Consider the following 25,201-nt stretch of genomic DNA (forward strand, 5'->3'; position numbering starts at 1 on the left):
CAGTGACAGCAGTGCCAAGTAAAAATTAGCTCTTATCTCTGCCAAAGGGAAAATCTAGTTTCTAATGATAATCTTTACCATATATTAATGCCGATTAGGAAGCAGAAGTCCAGTTAATGGAACATTAAAAATGGAAGAAGTTAAGATACGAAGCAAAATAGATCAACAAACTATTTCAAGTTCTGGCATCCCCAGTCAATGGTTAAGTCACAAGAGGCAGCAGTGGCAAACAATCCTGTAATTTTGAGATAGATTCTTCTATGACAATTAATTGCTGTTATGAAGACCATCACTTGATTAGGACCTATCGATCACCAATTAGGTTGGAAGTTGAAAAAGGATTATCTCTCTCTTACTCGTCAAGTAACTAGTAGAACTTGTTAGAAATGTTAGTGAAAATTAAGGGAAATTAGAAGTAAAGTGTGAATTAAAATTCAAGGAAATTGGTATACTAACCAGGATGTTGGTTTTATTTTTGATAAAAGTAAACACATTTCAAATGTTAAGCACGTGTTGTAACCTTCATTCCCCTGGGGCACCTGACTAATGGAGCCTTGGAGAAAGTTTTCTGCTTAAATTTGAATACTTCTATTTTAGCTGGAGATTTCTTTTGAGGAACTAGAATGTAAGCTCCATGAGGGCAGGGATTTATTTGTGTTTTGTTCATTAATGTATTCCTAGCATCTACAACACTGTCTGTGCATAGTTGACAATAAATAATTGATGAATGAATGAGTGAATGAAAAAAATGAACACACAGACAAGTGGATGAATGAGCAATATTGCATTATTAAGCACCCATTGTCTTATATGCGCCTGTTTGCATTAGGAACTTTCCTAACCTCACTAGCATTTCTGTCTGTGTGTAAAGACAGGAAATTTGAAATAGAGAAAATATACATCTGGTCATATAGTCGGGGTTTCACTATTATACTTAGCATAGAGAAAAATGCAGGAAATTCCCATTTTTTCAAGAGGCAGGCAGTCTTGAGGGCTTGTCTTCCACTTGCTTGGCTATAGGTCAAAGAAAACATGCTTTATGGTATTGTACTTGCTTCATTTCAAAATAATTTTGACCATTATTTTATCTTTCTAAATGTGTGACTTTTTAAAAGTTTGTATCATTCACACATGTGAATCTGGACCAAGTTTTCTAAGGATAAAAGTATGGTTTGGTTTATAGAAATTAACCTTTCAGGAATCAACCTGTTTGTAAGGTTTTATATATATTGATATAAAATATTTTTCTAGTTAGTATCTGATTTTTAAGATCAGTTATTCAATTCTGCATAGACTGATTGAACTACCTGCATTATATAATATTGTCCACTGGGTGGAGGGAAGGAGGCAGGCAGGGAGGGGAGATAAAGATCAAGAAGGCATAGCCTTAAAACTTAGCATTTATAACAAAACCTCAATAAGTCAGAGAAAAGTAAGGAATGAGTGACCAGTAAGAATTTGCTGAGGGCTCAGAAGTATTTAGAACCAATTAAAATGGACGTGTTTATCCATGGAGCTATCCTTGAGTCAATTTAGAATTTAATAGCTTAATTTTTGGTTATTTTAAATACTTTCTAAATGGTTTTCATTTTACATTCTCGAGAATTGAAAACATGAACTCTTAAGTTTTTGTTCCTTGAAGGAAAACAAAATTGTCCAATCACAGTGGCTTTATATGACATGTGAAGAAAGCCAAGAGTGACATTAAAAAAAAATTTTTTTTGAGAAGTATAGGCAGAAGAAAAAAAGAAAAGGAAAGCAAAGAACAAGAATTTGTCTTCTATCCTCTTTTTCCTAGCAAAGGAAGTTACGACTGCAGATCATTGTAAATATGTGATAAATGTACTTAAAATATTTAGCACAGTGTCTGCCACATAATAGGTGCTCAATAAATGGAAGCATTTATTAGGATATCTAAATAATTCATTGGGAAATTAAAAATATATATTTTTTAAGTATGTTAAAAGATGACCAACATTGAGGTGTAAATAAGAGGTTGCAATGAAGAAAGTGATTTTTATGCTATAAGTTGCTAAAACTTTATTCCAGTAAAAGAAGTTATGTTTTAGAAACATAGGCTCTTTCTGTAGAGTATTTCTTGATAACAAAATGTCTTGTTTATAATTTTATTCTAAAATTTAAAATACTAATTTTAAAAATTATTTTTATAGCACGCCCTCCAAAGCGTGTTAATAATTGGTTAAAATCTTAGATAATAGATGTCTTAAGTAAGGAGGCCAAAATCTACCTAACTTTGATCACCTAAGTATTAATGCTCATGGTTGTCAGGGATGTCATTTCTTCAGAGTCATCATTCATATAAAACCATATCCCAAAAATATATGTTCACATTTTGAACCAATGTAATTTTTTCTGTATTTTCAATGCTGTAAAATTTTAAAGCATAGTTGTAAATTTAGGTCAATCTTTCTTAATATCTTTCTGTTATCTCTAAAGATTGCTGGCTGGGCATGGTGGCTCACGCCTGTAATTCTAGCACTTTGGGAGGCTTAGGTGGGAGGATTGCTTTAGCTCAGGAGTTCAATACCAGCTTGGGGCAACATAGCGAAACTCCATCTCTACAAAAAAAAAAGCAAAAACTATCCAGGCGTGGTGCCATGCGCCTGTGGTCCCAGCTACTTGGAAGGCTGAGGTGGAAGGTTCACTTGAGCCCAGAAGGTCGAGGCTGCAGTGAGCCGTGATCACAGCATCACACCACTGTACCACTGCACCACTGCACTACAGCCTAGGTGACAGAGTCTCAAAAAAAAAAAAAAAGATTGCTGAGCATCCATTCACTTTGAACATTTTTATTTATTACTAGTTGATCTTCTGGGTAACAGTATAAATGTACCATGAATTTATATTGTTAAATATTTTGTAAAGTTTAATGATTCGAAATGGGCATTTAAAAGGCACAGCATCAAAATTTTTTATTTTTTTCTACCATGAAATCGGGCAGATGCAAGGGATTATTTCTGAGCCTTAGCCTGCATGTTGAAACAAATACCTTGTACATTTTGAAGGTTTTCCATGATACCACAGAAGTAGCACCCTTCAGGACTTGGCTCTGCTACTGAATAGCAACAAATTCATTCGGAATTCATAATTCCTTGCCTCAAACTGTGGTTAAGTTGTTAGTTACCTTCTTAAAGCAAATCCACCAAAGAATTTTATGTGAACCTTGCAACATTCATTCACAATGGTAAGTATTTTTTAAAAAATTACCATGACAGGACCAGGTTTTGCCACTTGCCCACAGTATTGAGACCTTTGGCCTTCAACATATTGAAAGAAGCAAACCTGGGAGTGATAATGCTATGTATATAATAGAGGTGTTTATAAAATAATGAATTTTTATTTCATAGTTTCATTAAATGGAGATATAAAATTGAGGGTTATGCTATTTGTGGTATGTCCTTTGTTTAAGCCATTGAAAGTATGAAGTACAAGTTGGTTTATTGTTATCTAGTTAAAAGACAGAGGTTATATACACCAAGAAATGGGCTAAAAGATCTTTATTAGATCTGTAAATCTAAAATTTGTGACTTAGTTGGATTTTCAAGAACATTCTTTCTGGAAATGAATGAAATGCTTGGAATAATTAAATATTTATGGAATAGTAGAACTTGAAAAGATTAGGATTGTGATAAGAATCAGGGATTGTTGCTGTGCTCTTTCCTATGATTAAAGTGCTAGCATAGGGGTTGGTGAACTACAACCTATGGGTACTATTACCTACATTATAATTCTGTACCTTGCAAGATAAAATTTTTTTTTGCAGTTTTTGATGGTTGGGGGAATTAAAAGAAGAAGATTTTCTGACAATTGAAAAGGAAATTAAATTCAAGTTTATGTCTGTAAAGTTATATTGCCGTACGACCTTGTTGGTTTATGTGTTGACTTTTGACTGTTTTGCACTACCAAGGCAAGTTGAGTAGTTGTGACAGAATTGTATGTCCCACAAAGTCTAAAATATTTACTGCTTGGCCCTTAAAGAAAAAGTTTGCCCACCCTGTGCTAATACTGCATAGCTAACTAGAAACTTTTTTTTTTTTTTAGACGGAGTCTCGCACTGTCGCCCAGGTTGGAGTGCAATGGCACAATCTTGGCTCACTGCAACCTCCACCTCCCGGGTTCAAGCGATTCTCCTGCCTCAGCCTCCCAAGTAGCTGAGATTACAGGCACCCGGCACCACGCCCGGCTAATTTTTTGTATTTTTAGTAGAGACGGGGTTTCACTATGTTGGCCAGGATGGTCTCGAACTCCTGACCTCATGATCTACCTGCCTCGGCCTCCCAAAGTGCTGGGATTACAGGCGTGAGCCACCGCCCCGGCCTAAATAGAAACTCTCATAAACCAGTTTGGTGAAATACCAAACTTCCCATATACCTGTGTGTACTGGCATATAGAAAGAAACAGAGCCCTGACCAGAAGAGGGAGAAGCCAGTTGTCTGACTTTCTGAAGAAAGGCATTATCAATTGTTGGCAGTAGACATTGTCACTGGATACTTTCCTACATACTGATTCCTTTGTCTGAATGATTTTGGCATGTGACAGCCCCTAGAAAAATTTGATTAAAACTGTGGCTTTGGGTTATGATTGGAAATCTTACTGGGTTCTGTGCATTGGTTAGCAAGGGTGTCTGAATAAGATTTTTCACTATGCTAGAGAGAAAAAAAATCTAGTTCACTTATTAAGCAAATGTCTATTAAACCTTTGCTAAATATAAAGTGTTAGGTGGTATGGGGCATGCAAAAATCATATAACTCAGATATTTAAGTCAACAGAATCTGTTTGGGAAATCATATACAACAGAAATATAACTACTACCATTTGTTGAGCACTCACTATGTGCTGGACCCTGTGCTAAGCATTAGCACATTCTCTCCCTTAACCCTCATACCACCCTATGGTACTACAATTTAATGTAGTTAGGGAGATGAGACACTAAATTGCTATGTAGTAATTCCAGAGCCTCATATGTATAAAAAGTCTGCCCACACTGAAAGCCATTTTTGCCATGAACAGTGCACCCAGATATGATTAAGATATGACTGTAATTAAAATAACCTATTATGAATGAGTCTGGAAAAGTCTCTCTCTTATAAAGAAGTTTATTTGGAAGATTTCTCACCTTCTAAAATACTAAAATCATTTCTTCAGAAGTTTTGACCCATAGAAAATGAGGGACCTCCATATCTGTGTTCCTTCTGCATTAATTTTAAATGTTTTTCTAAGGACACTGTCTAAATATGATTTTGTTTTATTCTAGAGAGAATTATCCAGAATTATGTATCAAGGTACTATATTTGCATTTTATTCTGTAGACAGCTTCTTTATCAGAATAGAATTAAACTTCAGGCAACATTTTGAAATCGTTGAATCTGTTAATAGGTTACTCCTTTGGCAATGGTTGTCACTGGAATGTAAGCTAAGTAAAAGCAGTACCCGGCATATTATACTGTATCTATTGAGTAATTTGTGTATGTCTGGACCTGAAAATTTAGGCAGCTAACCTGTAGGGTAATAGAAACTATGAGGGTGCATGACTGTGTATATAGAGGAATAGGGACTGAACAGGCACTGTGCTGCGCAATTCCTGGGCAGTGAATCGTTCATGTCCCCAGGATGGCAAACAGGAGGAGACAGATGGAAGTCTCAGTTATTTACATCATAATTTATAATGGTTTTAATTATGTGTTAAAAGAGTGTAATTCAGTGGCTGTTTAGGCTGTATTCTGCCGTTAAGCTAATGATTATGAAATTGAACTCATAGAGAAATATTTTTTGATAGAAGTATTGATCTGTTTTTCTATGGTATAAGTATTTCTGATGTAATATGTTTATACCTTTGGTTTTGGGGAAAGGAAAAGTCGACTCGAGAAAACTCCCACTTTTCCGCAAAGTGTAGGGAAGTTTAGAATTTTCTTCTAATGTTTCTTCTGAACATTTAATATAAATGACTTTCCCAGCTAGTAAGAAAATAAAAAGGTGTAAATGACCTCAGGTGTAAATGACAAAATATCATGAGGCTTAAAAGCAAAAATGAAATATAGAAACTTAAGAATGGACCCACAATATGTACCCGTCTTCTTTATCTTCTACCCCTAAAGTGAAGTGATACAGTTCCCAGCTCCCAGGCAGGCAGGCAGGCCTACAGGAGAGGCTAGATGCGGATTTAATTCAGTACCTTCAAGAGAAAGGAACAAAAAGAGGCCCTACAGACCATCTCTTAGACGGTGGAGTTTTTAGGTCTCCAGCTGAGAAAAGATAGACTATTTCCTCCCACCCCATGCCTCCCAAACATTGTTCTGTTGACTCAAAATCATGGAGTTAGAGAAATTTGGTATGAATGTGGGAGTGGATAGCAATGAAAGAGTGAGAGGAGGGAAGAAATACTTTGTCAAGTGTTTACTGAGATAGAATATGATATATTCATCAGTGATCTGTTCTAAGAGAAGCTGAACAGCTTTTTCTCATTTAGAAAAAAACAAAGGCCGGGTGCGGTGGCTCAAGCCTATAGTCCCAGCACTTTGGGAAGCTGAGGTGGGTAGATCCCTTGAGGTCAGGAGTTCAAGACCAGCCTGGACAACATGGTAAAACCCCATCTCTGCTAAAAATGCAAAAAGTAGCCGGGTGTGGTGGCATGTGCTTATAATCTCAGCTACTCAGGAGGCAGAGGTGGGAGAATCGCTCGAACCCGGGAAGCAGAGGTTGCAGTGAGCCTAGATCTCGCCTGGGCGACAGAGTGAGACTCCATCTCAAAAAAAAAAAAAAAAAAAAAAAAAAAGGGAAGAAAGAAACAAAACAAAACTGCCTTTTACTTTAAAATTATTTGCTAGAGGAAAATGTCTGAACATCTTACATTGGAGCAGTGGCACAGATATTACATAACAGGGTATGGATGGGAAATCCTACAGTTTTTATTCACAACAGATGAATGGAACTTATGGCTAAGGACAGTAGAATGTTTGTTCCCTTTGGTTACTATCTGCTAAAGCTAGGTCCTGATTCTAAAATGGAGGTCAGATGAGTTGAAATGTCAGTGGAACTCTGTGGTTTCTTCCTGGTTTTTCTTGGCTTATCTTTTCACTGACTGGCATCCTCTCTGATCTTTGCCATTTGTACCCCCAACCAAAGCTGAATCATTGATTTGTCATTTTCTCTCTAGGAGGTCCTGTAAAGTATGTCTTTTTTTCCTTCTTGTTCAGTTTATTAATGATGCCCTCTCTTGCCAAGTATAGTACACTAATGTTTATTGGCCCAAGATGTCAATATATAGTCTGTGGTTTCTACAGCAATGATAACTTTTTATAGTTCTTTTCCTCTTTCCCTGTTTTCAAAGTCAGATCTCAATTTAGTTATTAAGGCTAAGCAAAAAATCTCATCCTTACAACATTGTGAATAGAAAGGCCCTCATACTGGAAAACTGAACCTGGAAACTTTCACAAAAGCCTATTTGGAATTAAGTTGTATTTGCCTGGCTATTGTGCACATTCACATAAGTGATGTTAAGAGAGAGCCCACTTTGCCACCCACTGCCTTGACACCCCTACAACCCACCCACTTTGAATTGTCTGAGAAGTTTGCTTGTTTGAATTGTCTGGAAGTAAGAAAACTGGGGGGTGGGGAAGGGTGCTCTGGCTGCTCTGCTGCAGTTTGCCTGAAGAACCTGGGCCAGTGACTTAATCTTTCTGAACTTCAGAGACCTCAGATAAGACTATTCCTAAGACTTCTTCAGATATTAACATTATTTAGCCTAAAAATGAATAGGCACAAATGTGTTTAGTTCTGTCAGATAGTTATGTCCACTGCATTAAAAGAATGCAGTAAGAGAATTGGTTTTCCAGTTGAAATGATTTAGGAGCAAGCACTGCAGCTGCCCTTACTTGATTCGTGGAAGACCATGTACTGTTGGAGATTTTGGATTTGCGTTTGTTTTTTAGTCTTCAGTTTGTTTTTGTTTTTGTTTTGCTTTGCTTTGTTTTAATAAAGGAGAAATGATATGAGAATATACTCAGGAATAATACACATTAGGTGCTCAAGCATTTGCATGATGTATATGGCATCATGTCTTTATCCTGTGGTCATCTTATGAAATGACATGGTCACTTCCTAAAACCTAGTGAAAGATTGGTTTTCCATTTGGGGGAATGGGTCTTTCCCCTGAGTCTTGCTGGTTCTACTCAGTCTACCCAGATAAGCTGGTTGTACATGCCTATTTCATTCTAGTATCTGCCTTCTTACCTCATGGCACTTCTCTTTCCTCCCTAGTCTCTACCTCATTTCCAAAACTAGTGTCTTGATGGCGCTGACATGAGATCTTGGGTTTATAGTGCTCGTTTCCTTAAAAAAACAAAAAAAATTAAGTGAGGAACTCTAGACCTTAAATAAATGGTCCTGCTAGGAAAGACTCACGTGTGTGCCCTGGGACTTGTCTTTATTGACACTTACGAGACTAAAGCATTGCCATCCACACCCAGCAGGTCCAGTCTCTGTTATACATCCTTTTTCCTTGCCAGACCTACTCTTTCTCCCTGACCTCCTTGTGCTGCACCCTGCTTGGCTGCTGAATCCCTCCTGCTTTAACTAGAGTCTGGATTTGATACCTTATCCACTTAGGTCTCAAATGTCTGCGACTTGTGACTTTGAGAGTTTAATTGCAAGTCCTTATTCTTTCTGGCCAGTTTTGTCTTATTACTCATAATCCATTAAAACTTGCTCTGGAAACTTTCACAAAAGCCTATTTGGAATTAAGTTGTATTTGCCTGGCTATTGTGCACATTCACATAAGTGATTGATGTTAAGAGAGAGCCCACTTTGCCGCCCACTGCCTTGACACCCCTACAACCCACCCACTTTGAATTGTCTGAGAAGTTTGCTGGCACCACCAAGAATCTACCCGGTTTCAGTTTCCACATATTTTGCTTGACCTGGTTTCAACACAGTTGAAGCTAAAGGCCAAGCTAAAGTTTTTCTAGTATCTGAAGAATGTTTCATCATGGATAAAGCTGGAAGAATAGTTTGTCTTGTTTTTTCAAATACCATGTCTCTGACTCTTTTAGTTCTTTATGTGCTCAGAGGAAAAGATGGTTTATGTCCTGGCCACAATTAAATTTTGGATCTGCTAGAGCTCATGGAGCGCCGGGAAGTTCCCTTGTAGCCAAAGGCCGATTTTCAAGTTGTTGGAGTTGCTATGTATACCATAAACCACCACCTTAGTATTATCTGGATTCTGCATTTTCCCCATGATCCTCTGGACTGAGTGCCCCTCTTTCCCACTGGTCATGAAAGTCTTGTCCCAATTACAGGGGGCTGAGATCCTGTTCTAATAGATCCTTATCCACTCCTGCAAGAGCAGCAATGCAAGAGACAGTTTGGCAAAAGTGTGTCATAAAAACTAAAGACACCAGCAGGGAGGTATACAATACCTAGTCCATTGACCTAAAACAGTTGAGGATGCAACATTTTTTGTGTGACTTAGTTTTGTAGTTTACAGCCCAGGCCCCTAGAAAAGCCTAGAAAGAAAGATGGCCTCCTTCACTCTGAGGATTCAGTCTACTACAAGTACCCCTTCTGGCTGGGCACAGTGTCTGTGTAACAGAGGGCACTGTCTCTTTTTCTTTTTTAGCAGATCCAACCAGCTATGCCACAGGGCATATTTGCTGAGCTATGGCCGAGGAGTCTCCAACAAGAACCATGAGGGAGAACAACTTTCACCTTTACTTGGCATTGCTCTTACATCCTGGAAGGACCTTTGCAGGGTGCTAGGACTTGGCACCCTCCATCATATCAAGGCTGTGGAGCACGGTACTGGGGTCGTTAAAAGGCACCATGGAGAACTTGTTTTATTGCTCTTGGCTTTCCAGCCCCATGTTTGAAAAGCTGTCTGGTGCACTGCTAAACTTTCGTATGGGTCAGAGGGCTGTGGCAGCAGCCACTACCAGCTCCTTCCCTGCTGACCTGAAAATTTTTTCTCTGGACTGGATTCCAAAGCTTTTCCTGTCTTGTGATCACATTTTTGTCCTCATTTTTGTCATTGTATTCACTATAATGCCCTTTGTGTCCATACACAGATGGTCTGCATGCCCTCAAGCTTACAAAACTTGGTTAGATCATATTGTCCATACCCTTTTGGAATTCAAAGTTTACATTCTAATTTTGTATTGTTTTTCACTCTCACTCCCAGACTGATATCTTGATGGAGAAGGTGGACCAGAGATTCAAGCCTGCTTTCTAGAACCCTAGCAAGGTTACTGAATTCTCTCCACTACAAGTTCAGTTACAGATTCAGGCCTTCTTCTACAGACATTCTGATAGACTATGATCTAAGAAGGGTCATCTTGTGCCTGAAGGGAAGACACCTCCAGATAGTTTTATGTCCTGACTTGGAAAGCATTTACCAGCCACCTTATAGCTATACTCTGTCTCCAAAGTATCAGGGACCATATACCCCTAGAAACTTTAAAAGAAAGTATAAAGCTACACTCTTAATGTTACAGTGGTTGAGCCCTAACGTTTTTCCACTGTCCTAGATCGTAAAGTTCCTGTTCTTGAGAAAGGATGTCTTCCTACCTTCCCTTTGTAGATGCTTGTTTCAGTGTGTGGCCCCATGGTCCCTGTCATTCCCAAGGTGTTCTTTCTACCATGAAACCAAGCACCATAGCACTGAAACATTTAATTGTGCTTACTTATTCAATACTGTGAGTTTGGTAGAAGCAAGGGCTTTCTCTTCCTCACTATTTTGTCTTTGAGTTTCAGAATCATGCCTGGCACTCTCTGGGCACTCAGATGTTTGCTGAATACATAATTATAGAAATGCAAGTAGGAGCTGTGCCGTTTGCCTTTCTTTGCCTTCTCCTTTAGCACTCTGACTAGACCTGAACCATTCTCCAGCCTCTTCTCACCCACCTTCTTCCCATGTTCCTTCTAAACAACATGGTAGTTTTGCCCAGACTGACTAACATGATCCTTGTTCACCTGCTGATTACAAAAGATTGGAGATAAAATAATCATTACTGTATCTCATTTTACTGAAGGCCCAGAGAGATAAAGTAAATTGCCTAAGATTATACAGCCAATCCACTCCATAACATTCCATTTCCCCTGCTTCACCCACTAAGCTGGCTATCTACTCATTTTATTTCTGATCATCACCCTTTCCACAGGTCCTTTCATATCAGCCTTCCAAACTTTGGGAAGAGGCTATAGTCTGGACTTTAGCCCATATTAAGCTTGTAGATTTTTCTGTCCCATCTCTTGTGTGGAATTAGGCTTTTTCTTGGTGCTTAGCAGTTTGGCTATACTGAGATAATACTTTATTAAATACCTACGATTGCTACACCATTCTGGTTCTTTGGTAGATTTACATCTTTGGTTGAATGTAGCCAGGAAACCTTATCTAGAAATCTCTTTCCAGTCTTGACCACACCTGGGGCAAGCATCTGGAGCCAATGCTAATAGTATTTCTCAGTTCTTTCTGGGGAGTAACCATGTGTTCAATCCATCCGTACTTCTACCACCACTACATTATCTGATGACGTAACTGTATCCAGTACAGGTAGTTGTTTCTCCCAAGTTATCACTTCTCATTCTTAAGTAAAAATAATTTCCCAAGGCGGAAGGATCTTTCAGGCATAAGCATCTAGTCCTCCACTGCCTGAAACTTTTGCCCTAGGGTTTTATTTCCTTCCCATACTGAAGGTACTGATTTGGCCTTGTCTGTTTCAAGAACAGTGACTAGTGCATGATTAAAGTAACCCAGCCAGTCTTTGATGGTTGCTGTAGCACAGAGGATTAGGTAATTTGGAAAACACACTACTGTGACCACCAAGGAAATAGTAATAAGGTCCCAACTAGTTTAGTGGAGTGCAAAAGGAATGAATATAAGGTATAGTGCTAAGTAATTTGCTTTGGTTTTTTGTGGTAAGGTAAGAAGAGTTGGGGTCAAAATTAGCACAAATGTAGGGTCTGGGTGGCTAGGAGAATGTTAAAATACCATTTGCAAAAACAGAAAGACACAGGGAACAAGCAGGTTTAGCCAAGGCTAGCGGGTGGGAGGACAAATTCAGTATGAGACATAATAGATCGGAAGTTCCACTGAACATCCATGTCATATTTATTAGGCAATCAGAAGTATGGGGCTAGAGGTCAGGAAAGAACTCTAGAACAGAACTTTAGAAAATTTCCCATACTGACTTGGTTTTGAAGTCACAGCATTGTTATATATATGTGGAGTAAGAGATGGAGATGGACAGAGCCTTTATTGGATATATGCCCATTTAAAGATGGGAAGTGGGGAGAGGACTAGCTTCAAGAGGTTAAAGTTTGGGCATTTATGCCTTTTAAACAGGATTGAAAGTGAGAGGTAGGGCAGAGTAAAGATGTGAGAATGTTATAGAATGGTAATTTTTGGATCAAGGTAGAAGGGCTTTGAGCTTGAAGTACCCTACCTTGACAAGAGTAAAGAAAACAGCAAAAGCATGGAGACCTTTCGTCAAAAGTGGGAAGTTGCAATGTGTGTCCCCAAAATAAAACAAGGTCCCTACGAAGATGAGGTGGGCACAGAGTGGCTGCGAGCATGAGGGAGGCAGGAAGAATTTGAAGTAAGAGGTAGCTACTGTAGGGAATATGGGCATCTCCAGGGGGTTACAAGGCTGGTCACCAGCAGTGAGGGTGCTGCTGAGGTGGAATAGCTTACACGGAAAGAACAGCCATATTTGGTGGTTTTTCTAGAGCAACATCAGCAGTTGGGATCTGGAGCAGGAGTAATGAGTGGTGGGAGGACAGTGAAAAAGGGAATCTGTCTTCTGAGTGTCTGAGCAGGACATCCATGCCAGGGGGGAAAGGTATAAAAGAGTCACAAAGAGTAGGTAGACTGAGAAAGGGAGGAGTTTAGGGTGAGGTGACAATGAAGACAGAGTGGTTGTGCATATCAGTAAGAATGGAATTAGGTTTGGTCTGGGGTGAGGAGTAGATCAATATGTAAATGTTTTGGAAACTAAAACACCAGATAAAAATTACCATTCCTAACCTACAGCTAAAATGTGGTTCCCTGTTCCTTTTTTTTTTTTTTTTTTTTGAGACGGAGTCTCGCTCTGTCACCCAGGCTGGGGTGCAGTGGCCGGATCTCAGATCACTGCAAGCTCCGCCTCCTGGGTTTACGCCATTCTCCTGCCTCAGCCTCCCGAGTAGCTGGGACTACAGGCGCCCGCCACCTCGCCTGGCTAGTTTTTTGTATTTTTTAGTAGAGACGGGGTTTCACCGTGTTAGCCAGAATGGTTTTGATCTCCTGACCTCGTGATCCGCCCGTCTCGGCCTCCCAAAGTGCTGGGATTACAGGCTTGAGCCACCGCGCCCGGCCCCCTGTTCTTAATAGATGATATTTTCCCTGATCATTTTTAATTTCAACAATATTTTCTTCCCTTCCTGTTTGGGCTGAAACATCCTGAGGTTTCCTACTCTCTCATATTCTAAGGTCAGCCTTCTGAATCCTCTCATTTTAGTCTAGGTCAGTGATCTTCAACCTTGGCTGTGTACTGGACTCACCTGAGGAGATTAAAAAAAAAAAAAAAAATTAGGTGCCCAGCCCTGACCCTGGAGAATCTAATTTAATTGGTCTGCTGTATGTCCTGGACATAAGGATTAAAAAAAAAAAAAAAAACTCCCCAGGTAATTCTTCTATAAGGCCAACCACGGTTAAGATCTATTGGTCTAGGTATTCTCCCAGGTAAGAGTAATGACTCCCATTAATGAGTTGCCCATATTGGGAACTACCTGGTGAGTACAAGAGGACTGCTTTAAACCAGGGCTATATTACAAGTGTGGCTGAGCATATGGAGTCTGGAGTCACATGCCTGGGTATGTATCTCAGCTCTGTGATTACAGGAAAGCTCTGTGTTATCTAGAGTAATGCCTTCAGAAGAGTGAGGGTTAAATTGGGTAATATAACATGCTTAGCACAATGCTTGGCACATAGAAGAACTCAACAAATGTGTTTGTTAGTATTTGTGTTGTGATGTCATGAGTACTTTATCCTAATATGAAAAGGCTGTTTTTCAGTAGGCCCACACAAGTCAAATTCAGTTTCCTTCACACACTATTTTGTATCTAGACATTGTTTGATGAAGGAAAATTGCAGGTTATCTTAATTTTAAGTTGAAACAATAAAGCTTCATGATTATAGTGATTATATGTAGCAGCACTTAGTGCTATAGTGAAAGATGGCAAGGGTTACTTTTCTAAAAGTTTCAGTCGGTTGGTAAGAAAGTAGCCACAAGGTGGCTCTGTCAGAAGCCCAGATTTCATTTCATGAGGGCTGAGCATGGACTGTGATTTCTTTAGAACCTTACTGGAAGGAACCTGCCCAATGAGAGTTCATTTATTTCTTTTTCTTTTTCTCAAGATTGTTTACACAACACCTCTGCGGTACTTACACAGTTTAATTTTTGTTTTAAATGTCTTTAAAAATAAACATAACCTGCCCCTTACACCTGTCATTCAGCCTGGCAGGTCCTTAGTGGGCTAGACCTACCTTTCTGATGAGCTGCCTGCCCCCACCGCAAGATGATTGTTCGAGAGGTAAACACTCTTGCCAAAAACAACATTAAACTTTTAATGGATGTTAAGATACTTGCGTTTACAAGCAGTGAAGTTTGTCACCTTCATGTTGTTATTTATGCAGCATTAACCTTTTTCTCCAGATCATTGAGACTGAAAATATGATGGACCGAATTGTGACTGGCTTGTCTGAGTCTAGTGTCAAGGTGCGGTTAGCTGCCGTCAGGTATGAGCTTTAAATGGTCTGAATAAAAACCTTTTGCCATGTATTTAACCTGTTTCCTTTCTGGTCCTTCACTGAGTAAACGCAGACTACAAATGTTCCTCAAAAATCTGCTCTGGTGAATTCATAGAGTGTATAACATTGTCTAACAGAGAACCTAGCCTCCAAACCCCATGAAGTGGTCTGATGTAGTTCACTTAACAATGTAGCTATGCTTGAAGTGTAATTAGTCATTGTAAAATGCCAGCCAGTTTGTTTGAAAAGTAGAAGTTTTAGTTTCTGGTGAAGCTAATTTTGATTATTCTTTGTAGATGTTTGCACAGTTTATCCAGATCTGTGCAGCAGCTTCGAACCAGTTTCCAGGATCACGCTGTATGGAAACCTTTAATGAAGGTAAGAAGAAAGGGTCAGCCAGTAACAACCGTACCCACAGACCCTAGAGTGAGCCGAGCCAGCTAACACTACACCCTGGTCTAGGAGCATGTCTGATTTTTGTGTAGAGCATTTTGAACACTTATCTCCTCAAATCTGATGTTCTAAGCATCTACAAATGCTTCATGTGTGAGGGGGAACTACAGGCCTGATTTTCTTTTTTTTTTTTTTTTGAGACGGAGTCTCACTCTGTCACCCAGGCTGGAGTGCAGTGGCCGGATCTCAGCTCACTGCAAGCTCCGCCTCCCAGGTTTACGCCATTCTCCTGCCTCAGCCTCCCGAGTAGCTGGGACTACAGGCGCCCGCCACCTCACCTGGCTAGTTTTTTGTATTTTTTAGTAGAGACGGGGTTTCACGGTGTTAGCCAGGATGGTCTCGATCTCCTGACCTCGTGATCCGCCCATCTCGGCCTCCCAAAGTGCTGGGATTACAGGCTTGAGCCACTGCGCCTGGCCTTTTTTTTTTTTTTTTTTTTTTGAGGTGTAGTCTAGGTCTGTCACCCAGGCTGGAGTGCAGTGGCACGATCTTGGCTCACTGCAACCTCCACCTCCCTGGTTCAAGCGATTCTCCTGCCTCAGCCTCTCAAGTAGCTGGGACTACAGGCACGCACCACCACACTGGGCTAATTTTTGTATTTTTAGTAGAGACGGGGTTTCACCATACTGGTCAGGCTGGTCTTGAGCTCCTGACCACATGATCTGCCCACCTTGGCCTCCCAAAGTGCTGGGATTACAGGCATGAACCACTGCGCCCAGGGAGGTCTGATTTTCTTTTATTAACTAAGCTTTAGTTATTCATCTGATCTCCCTATTTGTTTAATATTACACCTTAACCTTATATTCAAAATTATCCTTGTAATTTTTGGTTCTGAAAAGCAAAAGAATCTGCCATTTACAGAGATGAAGTGTTCTTAGTCTTTTGGCAATCCCTGGATTTTTGTTTGTTTGTTTGTTTGTTTTTAAATAGACACAGGGTCTCACTGTGTCACACAGGCTAGAATACAATGGCTCAATCATGGCTCACTGCAGTCTTGTGCCCCCCGGCCCAAGTGATTCTCCCACTTTGGCCTCCCAAGTAACTGGGACTACAGGCATATGCCACTATGCCTGGCTAATTTTTTTGGTTTTTTTGAGACAAGGTCTCGCTAAGTTGCCCAGGCTGGTCTTGAACTCCTGAGCTCAAGTGATCCTGCCTTGGCCTCCCAAAGTGTTGGTTAGGATTACAGGTATAAACCACCATGCCTGGCCCCTGGATAGTTTTTAACATAACATTTTTGGTGTTAGGTCTTCTCTTCAGGCCCCTTTTGTCCCCACAAAAAAGGGTTCAGGGCAAATGAATCTGAATCAAGACTTAGAACATGCATCAAGTGGCTGCTAGTAATGTTATCTCCCTGATATATTACAAAACCATAGGTCTGCTTGGTCTTTGGTCTATCATTTTTTTTCTTAAGTGATCATATACCTTGCATTTAGTCAACTTAATTTTTTAGAGTTTTGTTTTGTTTTTGCATACCTACTATATACTAAGCAAAGCCTTCAAATACAATGAGCTACCAAAAACATTTTACCACAGTTCTCTTACTCTTGGCTTAAAGCTTTAGGTTCAGGGGGCGGGGGCATCAATGTGGCAGAAATAGGCAAGAGACCATTCAGGCAGGAAGAATATAAAGTGGGCTTTGAAAGCAAGAGGAAAACAGGAGGATTTTCTGGGGTGCAGAATAGCATGAGGAGAAACATTGTGTATGGTATGTGTAGGGAACAGCAAGTATACCTTTATGACTCTAGTGGAGGAGTGGGGTATCATGAGACATACCAGTGGACAGGAAAGGATGAAGTGGAAGAGTTAGACCAATGCCACTGGCCTTGGGAATTGACATGCCAAGGGGTTCTTCCATTGGGGAGGTTCATCTAATGACAGAGTGTATGATTTACATGTTAAGGTTGTGGAATAAAGCAGTAGGAGTGGCTTAGGGAAGACCATATGAACCCTGGAGATACTTCAGTGGAAAGAATGATAGACTGGGTGTATGATTCACTACTCAGGAACTGTCAGGGGGACACCAAGAGTTTTCTAATCTAAACAAGTGTCACAATATAGTCTTATGAGGCCTAGCAGAACAGTACATTTCTTTAACAACTTCTTTTCAGTGGGCCTGCCTAAGCAGCATGTAACATTGAACTTGACCCATTTTCATCCGTTGGCACATCTTCCTGAGTTTCACACTTTTTCACCCTATTAGACATATGTCATCTCTTCTGAATACTCCTCATTCTCTGATATCCTTTTGCTTCCTGAACCTCATTAAGAGCCCCAAATCTCAGAATGGTTATTTACCTACACCCTACTCTCCAGCTACAATATCAGTGCCTTTCTGTGCTTGGGACACACTTGCTCATGGAGTGTGTCAGCTCCTACTAGCAACAGTTTTTTCAGGTCCACCATCCCTTATCCAAAACCGTTGGGGCCAGATTTGATATTTCTGGATTTTGTAAGGCTGTCCTCAGTTAAGTGGTATTTTCTTTTACTATTCCCACTCTTTATTATTCTTAGATTGCACCTTTTTCATAGCAGCTTGATCTTGATTTATTGATTATCCATTCAGGAATTTTTAAGTGCTCTTCTGCTTCCCCAAATAACTATCTTTTCATCCAGAGCCATTTTCCCTGCTTGCTCAGCTCAGTAGCCCTCTGTCATACAAATCAGAAATGGAGTAACATGGTTTCTCTTTAGTTCTTTCTGTGAAAAGGTCTGATGAGCATTCTAGAAGGGTTTATATACTTGGGTACATGTGGATATAATTACTCTCAAATTACAATATTGCTGTATGTTTAAATTATAATATTAAAAGCTTGGAGGTAAACAAATGATTTACTTCAGATACTTTTTGGTCTCTAGTCCAGAGGCTGTTTGCATAGCTGTTGATTTTTCCCATTTGCTTTTCCATGTTTTTAACAGTTGGTTAACAAACTGCAAGAAGGTAGACATTTGGTTGTAATTTAAAAAATTATTTGTGACTATGTTTTGTTCCTATTTTGGTGAAATTGTTTTGTCAGTGTTAGATGTCAACTTCTGAATTTCACAGGTCATACCTTACACTGCACCAGGTAAGTGGTTTTTAAGTTTATAGGATCTCTTCTGCTTTAGTTTATCATTAGATGTTATCTAATTTGAATGTTATCTAATAAAACTTGATAAAAACAAATTTCTATAAACAGTAACATTTAAAAAATGAATTATATCAACCAAAGGAACTTTTTAAAGACTTGATAGGCATTGACTTATTTCACCAGTGTTTCTAAGTAGTATAGTTTTGGAAAATGATTATTTCTCTTAATCTAAAAACAATTATCGAGCACCCATTTTGTGCAGTGCCACTGGGTTGCTACAGGCCAGTATAAATTAGACCATAGATACATAGATTATTTCTTCAGGAAGCTTAACTCTATTAAAAGAAGGGGAGATTGGCATAACTGCACAAATAATTTGAATAGGTTGATGGTCATGAGGATCCTAAGGGAGGTCACAAACCATGGCAATGGGACCCCAGAGGAGGATAGAATGACTTCTGACTGAAAGGACTGGGATGACTTTAAATCTTAGGTAGGAGTGTACCTGAGAGATATGGGAAGGGCAAGGCAAGGAAAGAGTGAATGGGGCCTTAGGGAAGTTGTGACAGACACAGAGCTCAGCATGCATAGTATATGAGATTTGATTTGATCTTTATCAATGAACAGTCCATAGGAGAGTTAAAACACAATATCTAGGAGAGCTGCTTCTACTTTATAATTCATGCTTTTTCTTAACTTGAGAATTTCAGACTTGGTTTAGCCATGGAAAGCAGATAATATATTTAACTGTTTGAAATTTTTTGTGATTACCCATTTCTGGTTTGTGTAACTAGAACCCCTAATACTCCTTTTGAGATCCTAAGCCTGAGCCTGATCTGATCCCAGATGCAGAGGATTTAGTTGAAGTGATTATTGCATATAAATGGTGGTATTTATGAAGCCTTGTCTCTTAGAATCTAGAAAGAACAGGTTCTAGAAATAGCTAATAGCAACAAACATTTATCATCATGCTGTGTTGCCTTCTAGTTCAGTGAAAGTCCATGGAAGTTAGTTTACTGTATACCTATTATGTGCCTGATAGCATCAAAAATTATGGTACTAAATTACCATTTTCAAAGCCTTACTTATATAGTCATTATTATGTGCCAGTTACTATTCTAAAACCTTTTTATATATTTATTCTCATAACAATCCTGTGAAGCAGATACCATTTTATAGTTGAGGAATTCATGTACCTATTTAGTTGTTGAGCCCAAATTTGTATCCAAACAGTCTGTTTTTCATTTCCCTGCTGCAGTACTTCCCTTATTATTCACTATATCATGTTTAATCCTAAATAGTTATATCAAGGAGGTCTTATTTTCCTCAGTTTATAGATGAAGAAATACAGACTTAGGCTAGTTAGTGGAGGTGTCCGATTGGAACTAGGTCTGTGTGATTCCTTTTATGTAAACCAGTCTCCCACACTGTCCTACCTGTGCAGTAGTAGCTTGCTTAATCCGTCAGTGCTTTTGGTCAAACAAGCCCTTCTAAGGACAAATCAGAAAGTCAGGCTGTAGGGCCATTCTGTGGACTCATAAGGGGCTTGACTGATGGAGTAGAGTGAGCTAACTTACTCCAGAACAGTCCCTTGGCCTTCAAGCATTTCACATATGTCTGTCTCCTCCCTGCAAGAGCCTCCAGTGAGGCTGCAGCTTCTCCAGGCAAAACAGATTTGAGGGACTTAGTCAGTCATAATTATAGCACTAGGAAAAGTTTGACACAGTATCAAGTGGATTCTTCCTCTCTCTCCAATATGAAGAATCAGGCTGAAAGATAATTGTTCTTGTTTTTATTTATATTTTATATCTCATTTTATATCTCATCTTCATCATTCCAAATCATTAATAGTATCCTTTTTTAATTCCATAGGTTTTACAAAATGCACCAGATGAAATCCTAGTGGTAGCATCTTCCATGCTATGTAATCTTCTTCTTGAATTTTCTCCAAGCAAAGAGGTTAGTATTGATTTTCTTTTCCTAGACTTTGCCCAGTCCAGCCTAGAGCTTACTCAGATACTTTTTATAGTAGTTGACATTGAAATTTGTGGGTTGGGTTTAAAAAGTATTTCTGAATTGTTTGATTGCATAGGGGTGGGGGTGTGCAAATAAATCATTCATTTTAAAATGTGATTATCATTTCCCATTATTCTTTTTATTCTATCTAGCATATTCAGCTTATTTAAAAGATATTACAGCTTAAAGTCAATCTAAACTGCCTGAATGTAAGAAATAATTTTTCTTACAAATAGTAAACTATTCTCAGGCTATCTGTACTAAAGAATAAATTAAGACTAAATTTTGTAAACCAGGATTATAAGTCATTTCAAGGAGATAACTGCTGTCATTGGAAAATCATCTTTTGATGTTTAATGTTAATGGTAGTTATTTGGGGAGGGGTTGGATGGGGGTTCCCTTCTGCATTTTATAAAATACTTGAGCATGTATTCTTTTTTTAATAGGAAAAACTAAAATACACTTTAATGAAGAAGAGGAAAACCTTATAAAATTAGTTTTATTATGTCATAATACCCCTGATCTGCCCAATCAAGAACTCAGGTTTATTGTGCATTTAGTAGTCCCATTTGTGTTGAATTTATTTTCTGCATTATAACACTTGTAGGCATTGACTATAATTAAGAAAAGTAATATTAACAAGATGGAGGTTCTGGCCAGGCATGGTGGTTCATGCCTATAATCCCAGCACTTTGAGAGGCCAAGGCGGGCAGAACACTTGAGGTCAGGAGTTTGAGACCAGCCTAGCCAACATGGTGAAACCCCATCTCTGCTAAAAGTACAAAAATTAGCTGGGGGTGGTGGCACGTGCTTGTAATCCCAGCTACTCGGGAGACTGAGGCAGGAGAATCGCTTGAACCCAGGAGGCAGAGGTTGCAGTGAGCTGAGATCGTGCCACTGCACTGCAGCCTGGGCAAAAGAGGGAGACTCCATCTAAAAAACAAAACAGAAAAACAAGATGCAAGATGGAGGTTCAGAAATAGTTATTCAACAAGCAGGAATCTTGGAACAAACAGGGCAAGACTGGTAGTTACTCTGATGGAAGAGAAAGGCGAAATAGTATACCAGAGCTTCCATCAGTTCTCTGCCCTGTAGATGGGGTCTTGGCCTGATGATAACCCAGTCACAGCTTGTGTACCACCATTAACCATCCTTACCTGCTCTTATATTGCTCCAGAGCTTCCTTCAGGATATTTGGGGTCTGGTTAGGAAATAGGTAGATGAGCTCAGGCAAAGGATCACTAATATGATTTTTTTATATTGAAAAATTAACTTCCAGCCTGGGCAAATAGGAAGACCTTGTCTCTACTAAAAATTTAAAAATCAACCAGGCGTGGCGCACACACCTGTAGTTCTAGCTACTCGAGAGGCCGAGACAGAAGAATTGTTTGAGCCTGGGAATTTGAGGTTGCAGTGATCTATGATCATGCCACTGCACTCCAGGCTGGGCTTCAGAGTGAGACCGTCTCAAAGAATTAAAATTAAAAAAAAAAAAAAAAAAAAACTAGATTCTGAGCCAAAGTGGGGCAGGAAAATGCTGTAAGAGCATTTTTTTGCGCTAATTGACAAAATTAGAGCATGGGCTATAGATTTGATTAAAGTATTATTTTAATTTAATATTACCTTTCCTAAATTTGGTAACTGTACTGTGGTTATCTAAGATAATATCCTTGTTTTTAGGAAATATACACTGAAATATTAAGCATAAAAGGGGCACGATGTATGCATCCTACTTTCACATGGTTCAGAAAAGATAGATAATGTGGATTAGGTACATAGTAAGAGAGAGATGATAAATTAATGATGGCAAATGTTAAAAACTGGCAGATCTGGGAAAATAATATCTGAGAGTTCCTTGTATTTTTGCTACTTTATAAGTTTGAATTTATTTCAAAATAAGTTTTTAAAATATCATAATTTGTACAGTTGAGAAATGTATACCCCTTTTTCTGGGTATATAGATCTGAATTGCTTCTGACGTTTCTATAATCCTCTTGACAAGTGGCCTTTAAGCATTCATTGGTGATGGTAAATCTTAATCCTCTGAGGTTTGAGTATTTTTTAGAAATTACCAAAAATTCATGTCCGGTCAAGTATCATAAATAAAGTTAAGTAGTTAGACTAAAGCATGGTATTTTAGGTGTAAAATGTGGCATGACTATAAAAGTACAGGACTGTTTTGCTTGTATAATTGATAAGTAGTCCTGAAAATATCCTAAAAGATAACTTCTACGCATGTTTGGAATAAGACTGACAGCTTGGAAGGATTTGGTTGTCTAAGTTCCTTTATATTTCTTTCCTTTACCAACCATATTACTTCATGGTTAGAGTTTGTAAGCAGTGCACAAGATATACACATAAAGCAGAAAGTGACAGAGTCTCAGAGAATGATGAGAGTGGGGAGTTAGGTAATGGGATCATAAGGGTCTGTGTGAAATGTAGACATAACTAGGATGTCTCCTGAATCCTCCAGGACTACAAGGATAAAAGGAAATGATAGAATGGTTTGGTTTTGTTTGTTTGTTTTTTTTTTCTTTTTTTTTTTGGCTATTTGGATTTATAAGAAAATAGTTGTCTTTGCCTTTCTCAAGGTGATTTTTATGGCTACATCACTCCCTGCTTTGCAAAAGTTGCCTGGAATTGAGTAAGAGTGGGGAAGAAATCCTAGACAAAGTGCCAAGGTATATACACGTTTAGTTTGCAAACCGGACTTTAAAGCTGTGACTTTTTTTTTTTCCTGTCCAATGGCAGCCAATTTTGGAATCAGGAGCCGTAGAGCTACTTTGTGGATTAACTCAGAGTGAAAATCCCGCTTTACGAGTGAATGGAATTTGGGCTTTAATGGTATGTTTCACTTTTGTATATATCATAACTTATAAAAGGAATTAGAGCTATTGTCTAAGTTAGAACATAATGTGTTATTTGAAATATCTGGAATTTTCTTTTTCAAAAATCTTGCTATTTTGTTCTAGTTTTCTAATGACTAGGACCTAGAAGACAGATTAACTGTAAGCAAGTTATGCCTCAGTTCTCTTATTTATTATTAAGAAAAGTGAACAGATGTTGAAACTTAGCTAATTCTGGGAAAATAAATTTTCCTCATCATGAACATATTATATTTTTGTGTAGCACCACCTACTTTACAAAGCACTTTCATATCTCCTTTGCTCTTCAGAACAACTTTATGCTATCAACCAGGGAGTTCTTACCATACTTTATAGATGAAGTAGACTAAGGCACAGAATGATTATTTTATTTTTTATTGGCAAATAAAAATTACATATGTTTATAATGTACAACATGATGTTTTGAAAGATAAATAGATTGTGGGATGGCTAATTTGAGCTAATTAACATATGTATTACCTCACATATTTAACCATTTTTTGCAGAATGATTAACTTGTCCAAGGTAATAAAATTGGTGCATAAATACTTAATAAAATTTTTAACACTTTCTAGTGAATAATTTATATTCTAAAACTTTATGAGATTAGAGAACCATTTCTCCTTAAGATTATTAAAATTTTCTTGAAATTGAAAGTAGAGTAATCCTAAATTGATTTTTAAAACATATACTATTTACAATTTAATTGCTCTGTACCAGACACTAAGCTGGGCGTTTTATATTTATCTCTAATTTTTATTTTAAGATATATTGGTATATATTCACCTTACAAATGGGAAACTCAGACTTAGGGAGGGTAAGTGAATTGTGAAGGTGAAGTCCTCACAGCTAATAATGGAAATGGGTTCAGAACCTTTTCCAAACCTGTATTCTTCTCCCTGTTCCATGCTATATCTGCTGTGTTTTTATACAGACTTCAGGATAGAATTAATTATCTTCTAAGAAAGCAGCAAATCTGTAGTTTCACAGTTATTTTTTTCCTGAACTTTGCACAGCTTTTAGCCCTTCTCTTTCTTGAAACTCCTTCCCAGGACTTACTTTCTTTATACTCCCTTTCTACCTAGCTTCCTTTTCAACCTCTTCACTGGGAACATACCCCAAGTTTCAGTTTCTGGTTTCCACTTCTTATTACATCAGTTTCAGGGACTTCATCTCATATCATGGTTTCAACTTCCCCTAATAGGTTAGTTTGAAATCTACAGATGTAACTGTTACCTATTTCCCAGATCTATCACTTAAATGGTGTATGGAACTTCATTTGAGAATTCTGTGACATGCACAACTTTAATGTTGGAAACTGAACTTATTCCACTCCTCAAATCTGTACAAACTATCTTATGCTCATCAGTCTCCATATTACCAGCTTCTGTATTCTTTATCTGCAAAATATAAAACCTTAGAATCATCTCTGACCTGGGTCTCTTGATACAGAGAGAGTATTCTTTTTGCTCTGCCATGCTGCCTCACATTATTATATAACTTGATCGCTAATGTCTTAGCTCTTTAATTAAAATAAGTTCCTGGAGGGCAACAACCACATATTATGTCTCTAGTTTACAAGATTTTTTTTTTTTTTTTTTTTTTTGATATAGAGTCTCACTCAGTTGCCCAGGCTGGAGTGTAGTGGCATGATCTCAGCTCACTGCAACCTCTACCTCCTGGGTTCAAGCGATTCTTGTGCCTCAGCCCCCCGAGTAGTTGGGATTATAGGCGTGTGCCACCACACCTGGCTATACAAGAGATTTTTGTATCAAAAGTTGATTTGTAAGTTGTTATTTAAATTTACCATGGTTTTTGTTTTCTTCAGACATTAATAGCTTAGGATTAAGCTGGGCTAACCCATGATACAAATTAGAGAAAAAGGAGCAAAATAGCTACTGGCCACCCGGGATTACTGGTTGCTCAGACATACCTCCTACCCTCTGGAGAGCTTCCTGTGTGATGTAGCCCAGCCA

General features: G+C 38.6%; 1 protein-coding gene across 24 annotated transcripts in view; it reads left to right on the forward strand.

The window, feature by feature from the left end:
• Positions 1-25,201, forward strand: part of ARMC8 (armadillo repeat containing 8) — a 112,971-nt gene that overhangs the window by 61,390 nt on the left and 26,380 nt on the right. For all 24 annotated transcript variants that reach the window (XR_012430739.1, XM_045386906.2, XM_074031113.1 and 21 more), the window contains 4 exons: positions 14,706-14,788; positions 15,097-15,178; positions 20,197-20,283; positions 23,092-23,184. Coding sequence is in view for 23 of the 24 variants with exons in the window: in XM_045386906.2 (XP_045242841.1) it covers positions 14,706-14,788; positions 15,097-15,178; positions 20,197-20,283; positions 23,092-23,184 (345 nt within the window). In the remaining variant the exon portion in view is untranslated. The remainder of the gene's footprint in view (positions 1-14,705; positions 14,789-15,096; positions 15,179-20,196; positions 20,284-23,091; positions 23,185-25,201) is intronic.

This window comes from Macaca fascicularis, chromosome 2, assembly GCF_037993035.2.
Source record: "Macaca fascicularis isolate 582-1 chromosome 2, T2T-MFA8v1.1".
NCBI lineage: Eukaryota > Metazoa > Chordata > Mammalia > Primates > Cercopithecidae > Macaca > Macaca fascicularis.